The 14,684-nt window shown below is 40.4% G+C and overlaps 1 protein-coding gene across 2 annotated transcripts in view; it reads left to right on the top strand.

Moving 5' to 3' along the window:
• MTRF1 (mitochondrial translation release factor 1) overlaps nucleotides 1-9,084 on the top strand; it is a 44,665-nt gene extending 35,581 nt beyond the window's left edge. For both annotated transcript variants that reach the window (XM_066383710.1, XM_066383711.1), the window contains exons 9-10: nucleotides 492-590; nucleotides 8,849-9,084. In XM_066383710.1, coding sequence (XP_066239807.1) covers nucleotides 492-590; nucleotides 8,849-8,965 — 216 coding nt within the window. In that variant the 3' untranslated portion in view covers nucleotides 8,966-9,084. The remainder of the gene's footprint in view (nucleotides 1-491; nucleotides 591-8,848) is intronic.
• Nucleotides 9,085-14,684: the final 5,600 nt, after the last annotated feature.

Below are 14,684 nucleotides of genomic sequence, written 5' to 3'. Positions count from 1 at the left end.
TTGAGTGCAGGCTCATCTGGCTTGAGCCCAAAGTCACTGTCTTGAGCATGAGATCATGGACATGACTCCATGGTCGCTGGCTTGAGCCCAAAAGTTGCTGGCTTGAGCCAAAGGTCACTGGCTTGAGCAGGGGGTCACTCACTCTGCTGTGACCCCCTGGTCAAGGCACATATGAGAAAGCAGTCAATGAACAACTAAGATGCCACAATGAAGAATTGATGCTTCTCATCTCTCTTCCTTACTGTCTGTCTGTCCCTATCTGTCCCTCTCTCTGTCTCTCTCTCTCTCTGTCACAAAAAAATAAATAAAAATAAAATCTGTAGTCTTAAACATTTAAGTTCTGCGTACTCTTGTTCTTTGCCACTTTTTATATATAACTTTAGAAAATATTTAAACTGTTAAAATAGGGAAGTAATTTATAAGTACTTTTTTTCATTGTAATAAAGGTAATTGTAAAGTTAAAATATGAATTGCTTTTTATTATGACACAGGTGGGAACAAGAGCCCAGTCAGAGAGAATTCGGACATACAATTTCACCCAGGATAGAGTCACTGACCACAGGATAGCATATGAAGTTCGTGATATTAAGGTAATGTCACTGAGTATGCTTTATGTGTCTTTGACTTTTGAAGAGAGTATAGCCGGATTTTAAAGAGTAATGTCTAAAATATCAGCAAGTAATGTAAAATCATTAAGCTAGTTTGTATTTGTACCCTAATATATATAAGCACTTTTATTAGTTTGCTAGTAAGAATCATGGTCTTTGTCCCAGTTTGGAACAGCTATCTTGTAAATTCTAATTTCATTGTTAGGCAGCCACAATGTACTAACATATTGTAAATATAGCCGTGTACCTCTTAAACATGGGGGTAAGTTCTGAGAAGTGCATCATCATGCTAGTTCTTCATTGTGCATACATCATAGAGTGTACTTACACAAACCTGGATGGGATAGCCTGCTACACACCTGGTAATATGGTATAGCCTATTGCTACTAGGCTGTGAGGCTGTTCAGCTTGTTACTGTATAAAACAACAGGAGATTAAATGAGGCACAACAGGAGATTAAATATGCTGCCATCAAGAGACACTATAGCCTGACCAGGTGGTGGCGCAGTGGATAGAACATTGGACTGGGAAGCTGAGGACCCAGGTTTGAAACCCCGAAGTCACTGGCTTGAGCACGGGGAAACTGGCTCAAGTGTGGGGCTCACCAGCTTGAGCATGGGGTCACTGGCTTGAGCATGGGATCATAGACATGACCCCATGGTTACTGGCTTGAGCCCAGAGATCGCTAGCATGAGCCCAAAGGTCTCTGGCTTGAAGCCCAAGGTCACTGGCTTGAGCCCAAGGTCACTGGCTTGAGCAAAGGATCACTTGCTCTGCTGTAGCTCCCCCCACCCCGGGCCAAGTCACATATGAGAAAACAATCAATGAACAACTAAGGAGCCACAACGAAAAATTGATGCTTCTCATCTCTTTCTCTTCCTGTCTGTCCCTATCTGTCCTTCTCTCTGCCTGTCTCTATCACCAAAAAAAAAAAAAGAGACATTCTAAACAAGAGATGTGTAAGAATGCAGGTGTAACGGCATACTGTTTTCTAGCAAACATGTTTTTTAATAAGTAAAAAGAGTATAAAAAGTATAATACGGTAAATACATAAACCAGTAACAGTTTATTATCATTATCAAGCATGATGTACTGCACATAATTGTATGACTGGCAGTGCAGTAAGTTTGTTGACAGGAATATCACCACAAACGTAGTAATTCATTGTGCTATGACCTTGACAAGGCTATAACCTTACGATGTCACTAGATGAGAAATTTTCAGCTCCATTATAACCTTATAGGACCACTGTTGAACACGCGGTTCTCTGTCAACTAAAACTCTGCTCTGCAGCACTGGATACATATATACATGTGTATCAGTTTTCTGTGGCTGCCTAACAAATTACCACAAACATGGTAGTTTATATCAATACCTATTTATTATCTTATGGTTACCATAGGTCAGAAATGTTGGCACGACAGAACCGAGTTCACTGCTGCACATCTCACAAAGCTGAATCAGGTGTTGGCCAGGCTGTGTGCCTTTCTAGAGCCTGGAGCCCTCTTCCAGGTTCACGTGCTTGTTGGTAGAATTCCGTTTCCTTGAATAAGAGAGAGGCCCCCATTTTCCTGCTGGCCATCAGCTAGGTGGCGCTGCCCTTGGTGCCCATGCAGTGGCTTGTTATGTGGCCCCTCCCACTTTGAAGCTCTTGCAGAAATGGCTCAGGCCTTTTTAGGGGCTTATACGTATAGGTCAGGGCCACCTGGATAATATTCTTTTTTATAAATTTTTTATAATTTTTTTTTTTTTTCATTTTTCTGAAGCTGGAAACAGGGAGAGACAGTCAGACAGACTCCCGCATGCGCCCGACCGGGATCCACCCGGCATGCCCACCATGGGGCAACGCTCTGCCCACCAGGGGGCGATGCTCTGCCCATCCTGGGCGTCGCCATGTTGCGACCAGAGCCACTCTAGCGCCTGAGGCAGAGGCCACAGAGCCATCCCCAGCGCCCGGGCCATCTTTGCTCCAATGGAGCCTTGGCTGCGGGAGGGGAATAGAGAGACAGAGAGGAAAGCGCGGCGGCGGAGGGGTGGAGAAGCAAATGGGCGCTTCTCCTATGTGCCCTGGCCGGGAATCGAACCCGGGTCCTCCGCACGCTAGGCCGACGCTCTACCGCTGAGCCAACCGGCCAGGGCTAATATTCTTTTTTAACCTAAAGTCAGCCTAATCACTAGAGTGATATTCTATCATATTCATAGTTTTTGCCTGTACTTAAAGGGAGGGAATTATGCAAGGTGTGAACACTAGAGGGCATCTTGTATTTCTGTGTACCTCAGCGTGTATTCATTAGATTGAAGTGGTACAATTCTGCCATTAGGGAAAAGACCCAACAACAGTTTGGTTTGAACATTAACCTAACTAAATCCCATCTGTCCAGGACCACTGACATTAATACATCAATGATGAAGCACAGCAAAATTTCCCTGTTGCTCCCACTGATTGGGGGAGCGGAGTAGTTCTCACCTAGGCCTGTGTGGGGAAAGCAGGAAACAGAGGGATTTTACCCTTTCCTTGGGTGCCATGTGATACCTACGGCTTCTTTCACTTGATTCTGTCCTACTATGTACTCAAAATTAAAGTCCTCATTTTACAAAGGAAGTGTCTTCATTTTTAACGTTTAGAAATTTCTGTGTCTCTTACACCATCTCCTCTGTTTTCTCAGCCATTTAAGGCTGTCTTGCACAGGAATATAATCGCCTTGTCGAAAAGGAGAAGACAGCTTTCCATTCCTCAGGAAACACACAATAATACCAAACACATTTGGCCATATTGTTCTAATTACACCATAACCTTCCAGTTATTTTTCTATTAGTGGTGGTGATTTCTATTAGACAGTGACATTCTTATGACCAGTAATATTTTTTAGAAGGGCACATAGGTGCCCAATATACTATAGTATTCAGTCATGAAACCAAAGCAGGTTGACTGGCTTTTATAGTTCTAAAATATCTAACTTTGACCTAAATAATAATGTATTATTACTAACCAAACAAGCATGTCAGATTCAGAATTGATAAGGAAAATCATATTGGTATGCTCTAATAATCACTAACCAACCTATTGAAAAAAAAAGTGTTTCATATAAGTGAAAGGAAAACGTTTGAAAATGGCATTAAAAAATGTTGTAATCCTGACCAGGCAGTGGCACAGTGAATAGACCATCGGACTGGGACACAGAGAACCTGGGTTCGAAACCCCAAGGTCGCTAGCTTAAACGTGGGATTATAGACATGACGCCGTGGTCACTGGCTTGAGCCCAAGGTCGCTTGCTTGAGGAAGGGGTCACTCACTCTGTTGCCCCCCCCCCTTGCCCACCAAGGCACATATGAGAAAGCAATCAATGAACAACTAAGGTGCCACAACAAAGAACTGATGCTTCTCATCCCTTCCTGCCTGTTTGTCTCTATCTATCCCTCTCTCTCTCTGTCTCTCTCGCTTAAAAAAATGTTGCAAGACATTAAAATCTGCCCACAGGACAGACAGTAAAGACACCAGTTTAGGAACTGATTAGTTAAGTAACTGAATAGTTGTAGATGAGGCAAGAAAAGTGACAAGGGTTGTAACCCCAGGTCAACCACCGTAAGGCATAATAGAAGGAATAGAGAAGAAATAAAGTGGATGTTTGTGGGACTCTGCTCTCTCCTTATTATTCTAGACCCTGACCTTCTCTCTCGTTCACCACACAGTTCCTGCTGGAACTGCTATGTTCTTACATGACCGTGATCCTGACCCCAGACAATACTTGATTTGTTTGGGGAGGACATCCAAACAAGCCCTAGCCAATGAGTTCCTTCCCGGGATTTTTAAACTAGAAACACAGAAGGTCATCCTCTCCCTAGGTGGCTAAAGCTGAAATATATGAAGTTTTCAAGAGGTTAGAAGCCACATTTTCAGCCATGGGGAGAAAGCAATCTTCAGTAAGAGAAGAGTGAGGCTGATATAGTGAAAGGAGCAAAACTGAGAATGAATGGAAAATGTCCTGATGATATGAACCCCCATATTCATTTATTCCTGAGCCCCAGCTTCATTGCCAGGGTGGTGGCAGCAGCTCTGTGTATTCTTATCCTTGGAGTCTGTAAGGTCACCCAGTATTCTTATGAATCTCCTTGTAGTTGTTTGTATTTTATTTGTCTAGATAATAAGCACAGAGTACCGTATAATATATTGTTTTGTATTTTTATTGTTTCTCAGACTCCTTATGCAGATTTCTTAGCATCAGCCTACCTCCTGCCTTGTATTTCATTTTCACTGGAAATTTCCCTTTGCCCTGGGCTTTAAATGCCCACCCTTGTGCAGTTGAAAGTCCATATATAACTAGTTTTTTTTAATTCTTTTATTTATTGATTTTAGAGAGAGAGGAAGAGAGAAAGAGAGAAACATCTATCTGTTCCTTTATGTGGCCTGACTGGGGATCGAACCTGCAACCTTTGTGTAATGGGATGATGCTCTAACCAACTGAGCTAACTGGCCAGAGCTCCATGTATAACTTTCGATTAACTCCCCTAAAACTTTACTAATAGCTTATGGTTGACTGGAATCCTTGCCAATAGCATAAACAGTCAATCAACACATAATATATAAATATGTATTGTATACCATGTTTTTATAATAATATAAGCTAAAGAAAATGCTATTAAGAAAATCATGAGGTTCATCTGTGAGTTTTTTCAAATTGTAGCAAATCTCCAATATACAGTGTGTCTGTAAAGTCATGGTGCACTTTTGACCGGTCACAGGAAAGCAACAAAAGATGATAGAAATGTGAAATCTGCACCAAATAAAAGGAAAACCCTCCCAGTTTCTGGAGGATGATGTGGCAGCATGTGCGCATGCGCAGATGATGACGTAACACCGTGTATACAGCAGAGCAGCCCATGGCCATGCCAGTCAAGATGTGAACGGTACAGAGGAAAGTTCAGTGTGTTCTGTGGCTCGCTAAATTCGAATCCATAGCCAAAGTGCAACGTGAATATCGGCACATTTATAACAAAGCGCCACCACATAGGAATATTATTACTCAGTGGGATAAGCAGTTGAAGAAAATTGGCAGTTTGGTGGAGAAACCCCATTCTGGTAGGCCATCAGTCAGTGACGAGTCTGTAGAGGCTACACAGGATAGCTACATAAGGAGCCCTAAAAAAATCTGTGCGTGAGCCCATATTGAACTGCACTGAATAGGTATGAAACTGGGAGAGTTTTCCTTTTATTTGGTGCAGATTTCACACTTCTATCATCTTTTGTTGCTTTTCTGTGACTGGTCAAAAGTGCACCATGACTTTACGGACACACTGTATTTGCCAATATATTTATTTTTAAAAATCAGTGTATAAGTGGACCCATGCAGCTTAAACCCATGTTGTTCAAGAGTCAGATGTACTTTGTTTCCAGACCTTTCTTCATACTCATTCTTTTGCCTGAAATACTCCGCCTTTCTCTATTGCAGAAATACTATTTGCTTTTTAAGCTCTAATTCAAATTTTTTCTTTCCTGAACTCTTCTTCCCTGATGCCACTTTCTTTTAAAAATTAATGGCTCCTTTAAAACCCATTCTTTATTTTTAAATTTCTTGCACTGATGTTTATGTATTGCCTAGGTCTCCCACTAAATTATTAGTGTCTGAAAAATAGGAACTATAACTCCTTCATCTTTGATCTTTTTATCTCTAGCACTCAAGTTCATCAATTGAGCTGTGAATGTGATTTGATTATTAGTAAGAGATAATCCCTGTTACATAATTTCCAAATAATGAAGCTACCTTAGCAATATGTACTATAATAATTTGAGCTTCAGGCACACTAATTTTATAAGAAATTTTCATAGTATGCTCAAAGTAGTATAAATTTTAATTTAAAATTTTTACTATAGTGCTTTTACTTTCTGTTTAATTTTAAAGTTTGTTTTTCTGTATGCTGATGATAATAAGGCATTTCTTTTTCTCCTATACAGTGGTACCTTGACACAAGAGTTCATTTCATGGCCAAGCTCGTGACTCAATTTGCTCTTGTGTCAAATTGAATTTCCCCATTTAAGTTAATAGGAATGCAGTTAATCCATTCCAGCCCCCCAAAACCACACGAATTTTTTGTTTTATATGCTTTTAAATAAGAAAATGTACTTTATAAATAACAACACACACACACATATCTACATAATAAGAGAGAATGTAAAGAAATAAACTGGTTTGTGAAGTGTATTTACCTTCAAGGTCAGGCGAAGATGCTGGCGGAGGGGGAGGAGACTGGCAGAGGTTTTTCCCTTCGTGCGCTATCACCTAACATAACTTACTCTACACACTTAGCACTACATTAATTGAAAAATTTAACTTACACACTACGTATGATTGGTAACTTTATCACTAAACTTAATTGCTATTTTTTTACTTTGCTTAATCGTCATCATTTTCTTCACTGACTTTTGGCTTTTTCACCACACTTTCCTCACTTTCACTTAGAGGCCGTTTCAACAGAAACTTTTCCTTGGAAGTTTGTTTCTTCCTCCCTTTCAGACCATTGAGCAGGCTATCTAGTGGAGGGTGGTGGAAGCTCATGATTCAAATATTTGCTCGTGACTTAAAGCAAAAAATCCCGTGAGTGACTGCTCGTCTCTCTAATTGCACGTGATTTAAAGTGCTTGTGTGTCAAGGCACCACTGTAGTTTAACTTGAGAGATAACTTAAGTGTGTACACTTAACCTAAAATTCAATTAAGACCATTCAAGAAAGACTACTTAAAAGATTAGTTCATGCCAACATCAAAACTTTACGTGTTCTGTGTTCTAGACACTGACGTTAAAATATTTCCATTAAGCCAATATTTAGATTTTGAGCATTTCTAAAATATGAGAATGTGCTAACTCACTAATCCCAACAACTCTAATGCACAAAACTTTTAAAGCACAGGAAAGTACGTAGAGTCATCATTTTAGTCAACTCTCAGACTATCTTTATGGAGGACTATAGGGAGGTCTAACACCCAGTTTTCATTCAGTAGAATTATTTGGAGGTTAACATAAGAGAAAAAACTTGAAAACCTTTTATTTTGAACTTTTCAAGCAATTGTTTAAAGACTGGTTCAGTATGCAACCTATACCTAGATGCAGCAGTTAAAATTTTGCTATGTTGCCTTTTCTTCCTCCTCCACCTTCTCTTTCCCTATATATACCACACACACACACACACACACACACACACACACACACACACACACCTACACACCTCTGTTATGGTTGAACCATTGAAAGCATGTTGCAGATCTCAAAACACTTGCCCCCCTAAATATTCCAGCATAAATATTTTTCTATTACACAGGACTTCTAGATTTTAAAACTACTATATTTCCAATTTAAGAAAAAGGCAGAATTATTGTGAACCACTTATGGATTAAGTAATTCAAATTTGGAGAGTTGGCATGAAAAGTGTGAGCTGGAATGGTCTGGAGAGGCTTAAGCTGAGCCAGGCCCAGAGTATTTGGCAAGGCAGAATGGCAAGGCGCAGTCTGCCCGTTAGCTGGGGCGTCAAGGCATTTCAGGTTGTTTGCCCTTGTGAAATAATGTGATATGAATGAAAAGGGTGGAATTTTCAGGACAAGAATAAAAGCCTTATTTTTCTAGGGTATAAGAGGAGAAAGGATTCAGCAAACACATCCTCCCAAAGGTGGTGTGAGAACAGAGAACTGTGTTGTCAGAAAAGTCAAGCAGAGAAGAATTTTAAAGAGAGGGAAGTAGTAAATTTCAAAAGTTAATTCAGATTTCTGTTTAATTGTCTCCAGAGGTATTGAAAAAATCCAAATCCAATCAGGTTGATTTTTAAATAATTTACAATAGAGTATAATCCCATTTTCTCTTTTGGATTCACTTTTTACATAAAAAGCTATACTAATTAATTTAAACATTTTTCATCTATTACTTAAGGACTTTTATAACATGGAAAAATTTGGTGATATAAGAAGTATAAATTTCTTTGTAAACCACTATTTAAGACATTTACTGTTAATCATGTTATACCTAGGGCTTAAATTGCTACCTTTCAGTAAAAAATAAATAAAAGTTGTGAAGAATGAGTCAATAATAATGAGCATCCTCCCAAATTATCAATTATATTCATTATATTGCAGATTAGTAATCCTTTGTGGCTATTAAATAATGACTGTTGAAAAGAAATGAAACAAATATACTTAATTCTTTGCTTTATTTCTCCTTTATTTCTAGTAATCAGATTTTCATAACTCTCTTTTACCAGAAATTTTTATGTGGGGAGAAGTGCCTGGATCAGCTAATTCAAAGGCTGCTTCAGTCAGCAGACGAAGAAGCCATTATTGAATTTTTGGATGAAAACCTAAAATCAACAAACTGCTGATTTATTATTTATTATTACATAAATGAAATGGACCTATGTCAAGAAGCCAACTGACATGGAAATCTTTGCAAATGTTCATGAAGTACAGCTGAAAATAAAAAATTGTATTTTTTAATGAATTAAGTCAATTTTATTTTTCAAGAGAGAGATTGGCAGGGAGAGAGGGAGAGAGAGAGGAACATCGAGCTGCTCCTCTGTGTGCCCTGAGCAGGAAATTGAACTGGCGTCCTCCATGCTCCAGGTCGACAGTCTGGAGCTATCCAGTCAGGGCTTAAGCCACATTTCATAACCCAAGCGTTTATGTTAGGTTTCCTGTAAACAGTCCAGTCCTGCAAGTAGAAAACGAGCAAGGCATCATTGAAGGGAGAAATAAGGTCTTAAGAATTAGGTGATTTCACACAGGTCACTTATTCTCCTTTTTTTTTTTTTTTTTTTCTTAGTCTCGTTTTTATGTCCCACCAATGTGTGGAATCCTGCAGTTCTTGTTTTTTTCTGATTTACTTATTTCACTCCGTATAATGTTATCAAGATCCCACCATTTTGTTGTAAGTGATCCGATGTCATCATTTCTTATGGCTGAATAGTATATACCATGGTGTATATGTGCCACATCTTCTTTATCCAGTCTTCTATTTTTTTTTTTACTGTGATTAAAGCCTTTAAGCAAACTCTTGGCCAATACAGCAAGAATTCATAAAAGAGTAGTATCCTTAACAAGTTCACCAAGTCCAAGTTGGCCCCAACACCATGCCAAGTCCCTGATAAATGCAACCCAACCCCAGTTTAGTCTGTTAGGAGCTGTCCCAAGGAGCAGGAGTCCAGGAAAAGTCCACCTCCAGGAAAAGTCCGCATGGCACTGGAATTATTGTCACAATTCTATACTTTGCAGCTCACATCTAAGTCCCAATGACCGCTGCTTCTAGCTGGTAATGATTCGGGTAGACCGGAAAAGCCACCTACAGCATGTGTGGAGATGGAGCTTCTGTTCTCCTCTGCCAGTCTCAGTGTGGTTTCTTCGGTGTTCCTTGGTTGAAGAGTCCTCTTGGTTTAGTCCCTTATTCTCTTTATATGCCCTTTTTTTTAACCATCTGCAATTTTTTTTTTCAATGAGAGGAAGGGAGATAGTCAGACTCCCACATGTGCCTGACCAGGATCCATCTGGCAGCTTCATCTGGAGCCGATGCTCAAATACAGAGCTATATTTAGCACCAGAGGCTGATGCCCTCCAACAGAGCTATCCTCAGCACCCAGGACCATACTCCCAAACAGTCGAGCCACTGCCTGTGGGGGGGGGGGGGGAAGAGTGAGAAAAGGGGGAGAGAGAAGAAGGAAGAAGCAGATGGTCACTTCTGTGTGCCCAGACCAGGGATCAAACCCAGGACATCCATACGCCAGGTCAACACTCATCCAGTGAGCCACCAGCCAGGGCCCCATCTACAAATTAAACGTATTTTTCATCCATTACTTCAGGACTTTACAACAGGATAAGATTCAGTAATAGATTTATAAACTTATTTGTAAACCCCTATTTAAAGACAAGTATTGTTAATCATGTTACAGTTAGGACTTAAACTACTACTTTTCAATAAAAAATAGAAGTGAAGAATCTGAGTCAGTAACAATGAGCATCTCTAAGATACGGATTATAGAGCTCTTTGAGAGCTGAATGAGTTCTATACTATACAAACTACAAGCCAATATTTAAAGTAGACTGTCTGCTTGGCTTCTTATTTCTTCCTGTTCTTTGGCTTAATTTAATAAGCATCAACAGATGTGTAAATTAAGAAATTTACTGCCATCGGTTTTGTATAGTGATATATAAAACTTAGTCCTTACCTCACAAAGATTCCTGTTGAGTGAGAAAGCCAAGACATAACCACCAGCTCTAATACAGAGTGGCATGATATACAGTAGTTCCCATTATCCCAGGAGGATACATTCCAAGACCCCCAGTGAATGCCTAAAACCATGGATGTGAAATACCTATACAGCAGGTCCTCAAATAATGTTATTTTAATATAACATTAATGAGGAAAAAAAAATTCCCAGCCAGGGCCACTGTCTATGGAGTTTGCACGTTCTCCCAATGTCTGAGGGAGTTTTCTCTGGGTACTTCAGTTTCCTCCCACATCCCAAAGATATGCACGTGAGGTGAACTGGCATCTAAATTGTCATAGTCTAAGGAAGTGTGGGTGTGAGTGTGCCCTGCAGTGGAAAGGTACATTGTGCAGGGTGGGGGCTGCCTTCCACCCTGAGATGCTGGGACAGGCTCTGGCCTCCTGTGACCCTGAACCAGAATAAGTGGGCTTGAAAATAATGACTCACTTGTTTTTTCCTAATCCTTCTTAAATGTATGTATAGCTCACATCTATTTCAATGTTAAATACTAGAAGTGTTTTGGGTCTTCATTTAGAAGTTTGGTGATGTGTTTGTGACCAGAAATATACTGTAGGAACTTAACTCTTGTTTATATCAATTAGCCTATGGTAAAATGGTTTCATCATATCTTGTTCAACTTGAAAGTTTTCAGGAACCTATCAGTGATATTAACTGAGGACTTACTGTATACATTATGTTTTTTCCTATGCCTACATACCTATGATAAAGTTTAATATATAAATTAGGCACAGAAAGACATTAACAACAATAACCAATAACAAAATAAGACAATTAAAACAGTACATTGTAATGAAAGTTATGTGAATGTGGTCTCTCAAAATATCTTATGGTGCTGACTTCTCGCTCTTTTGGTGATATAAGATGATACAGTGCCTATGTGATGAGATAAAGTGAGGTGAATAGCCTAGGCATTGTGATGTAGCATTAGGCCACTATAAGGATTACTTGACCATAAAGCACTTCAATAAATACTTTGAAAGTCTATTGGTGACCTGGATAGCTCAGGGACTAATTGTTAGCATGTACAGCATGAAGATGCCAAAGGGATGATTCATATCCCGGGCAGAACTGAGTGCAGTGGCTCAAGATTTCATCATGTCATTAAGAATGGCGCACAGCCTGACCAGGCGGTGGCGCAGTGGATAGAGCGTCAGACTGGGATGCAGAAGGACCCAGGTTCGAGACCCTGGGGTTGCCAGCTTGAGCGCGGGCTCATCTGGCTTGAGCAAAAAGCTCACCAGCTTGGACCCAAGGTCGCTGGCTTGAGCAAGGGGTTACTCGGTCTGCTGAAGGCCCCGCGGTCAAGGCACATATGAGAAAGCAATCAATGGACAACTAAGGTGTTGCAACGTGCAACGAAAAATTAATGATTGATGCTTCTCATCTCTCTCCATTCTTGTCTGTCCCTGTCTATCTCTCTCTGTCTCTGTAAAAAAAAAAAAAAAAAAAGAATGGCACACAATTTACCATAGTTCCCCATGTATAAGACGCACCTTAATTTTGGGGCCCAAAATTTGAAGAAAAAAAAATGTATTAGATAATGTTATTGAACTTGTTTTATTCATCATAAAATTCATACAAGCGTGAAAAAGCAAGATATGCAAGTATATAAGATGCACCCAATTTTTAGACCCCTAAAGTTTTTGGAAAAGGATGCGTCTTTTTTTTTTTTTTTTTTTTTTATATATATATTTTTTAATTTATTCATTTTAGAAAGGAGAGGGAGAGAGAGAGAGAGAGAGAGAGAGAGAGAGAGGAGAGACAGAGAGAGAAAGGGGGAGGAGCTGGAAGCATCAACTCCCATATGTGCCTTGACCAGGCAAGCCAGGGTTTCGAACCAGGGACCTCAGCATTTCCAGGTTGATGCTTTATCCCACTGCACCACCACAGGTCAGGCTGGAAAAGGATGCGTCTTATACATGGAAAAATACGGTAAAACTTATGCATTGAACCGGACCAGTTGTGGCACAGTAGATAGAGCATTGACCTGGGATGCTGAAGACCCAGGTTTGAAGCCCCAACATCACCGGCTCGAGTGCGGACTCATCCAGCTTGAGTGGTGGATCATCAACATGATTGCAAGGAGTCTGACTTGAACCCAGAGGTCGCTGGCTTGAAGCCCAGAGTTGTTGGCGTCACTAGCTCAGCTTGAGCCCCCCAGTTAAGGCACATATGAGAAGCAGTCAATGAACAACTAAAGTAATGCAACCAGAAGTTGATGTTTTTCATCTCTCTCCCTTCCTGTCTTGCTCTTTTTCTCTCTCACTTTCAAGAAAACAACAAAAAAAAAACCTTTATGAATTGCTTTTTTCTAGAAGTTTCCATGTAATATTTTCAGATCCTGGTTGACTGAGTAATTGAAACCTTAGAAAGCCAAACCACAGATAAGAGTACTGTATTTAGAACCTGGCCACTGGCTCAGTGAATAGAGTGTCGGCCCAGCGTATGGAATCCTAGGTTTGATTCCCAGTCAGGGCACACAAGAAACTGTCTTCTTCTTTCCCTCTCCCTCTCCCTTTTCTCTCTCTTCCCCTCCTGCATCCAGTGTCTCAATTGGTTCATGCATCGCCCCGGGCACTGAGAATAGCTTGGTTGGTCTAAGAGTCTGCCTCGGGCACTAAAAATAGCTTGGTTGAATTGAGCATTGGCCCAAGATGGGTTCACAGGTGGATCTTGGTAGGAGCATATGCAGGTATGCAGGTATCTGTCTCATTGTCTCCCCTCCTCTCACTTTAAAAAAAAAAGGCTACGGTATCTAGTAATTGTTTTCAGGAACTTTCTTGAGTTAAAAAAAAGGGTTATTATTTTAAACATTCCTCAGAGACGAAGTATATGCCAGGAAAGATTATCTAAAATAGTTTTAAGGCCAGTGTAATTATTTGGAGGTAAAAATGAAAGAGAAAATTTCCCCCAAAGTTTTATTTTATTATTTATTTTATTTTATTTGTGTTGTTTTGTTTTTAAGTGAGAGGAGAGGAGATAGAGAGACAGACTCCCACATGCACCCCAACCAGGATCCACTCTGCAACCCCCATTTGGAACCTATGCTCAAATCAACCAAGCTATCCTCAGCACCCAGGGCCAAGAGTCCCACCAACTGAGCCACTGGCTGTGAGAGGAAGAGAGGGAGAGAAGAGGAAAGGAAAAAAGAAGCAAATGGTCACTTCTCCTGTGTGCCCTGACTAGGCATCAAACCCAGGACATACATACATCAGGCCAACGCTCTATCCACTGAGCCAGCAGGGCCAGGACACAAATTTTTATTTTGAAAAATCTCAAGCACAATGAAAAGTTTTAAAAATAATTTTTAAGAAACAGTTCAGTGAACACTATGTACTCTAGATTCAACTTTTGTTAACATTTTCCACATTTGTTTTTGCTCTCTGAATATATACATAAGTGTGCCCACACACACACACACACACAGAGTGACTGTTAAACTATTTAAAAGTTAGTTGTAGCCTGGCTAGGTGGTGGCACAGTGAATAGATTGTTGGACTGGGGCACAGAGGACCCAGGTTTGAAACCCTGAGGTCGCCAGCTTGAGCGTGAGCTCATCTGGCTTGCACATGGGCTCACCAGCTTGAGCACAGGGTCGCTGTCTTGAGCTGGGATCATAGACATGGCCCTATGGTCACTGGCTTAAGCCCAAGGTTGCTGGCTTGAATAAGGGGTCACTCGCTCTGCTGCAGCCCACTAGTCAAGGCACATATGAGAAAGCAATCAATGAACAACTAAGAAGCCACAACAAAGAATACATGCTTCTCATCTCTCTCTCTTCCTGTCTGTCCCTATCTGTACCCCCCATCACTAAATAAAT

The sequence above is a fragment of the Saccopteryx leptura genome, chromosome 4 (genome assembly GCF_036850995.1).
Source record: "Saccopteryx leptura isolate mSacLep1 chromosome 4, mSacLep1_pri_phased_curated, whole genome shotgun sequence".
NCBI classification, from domain to species: domain Eukaryota; kingdom Metazoa; phylum Chordata; class Mammalia; order Chiroptera; family Emballonuridae; genus Saccopteryx; species Saccopteryx leptura.
This window is presented reverse-complemented; position numbering and strand designations above follow the sequence as displayed.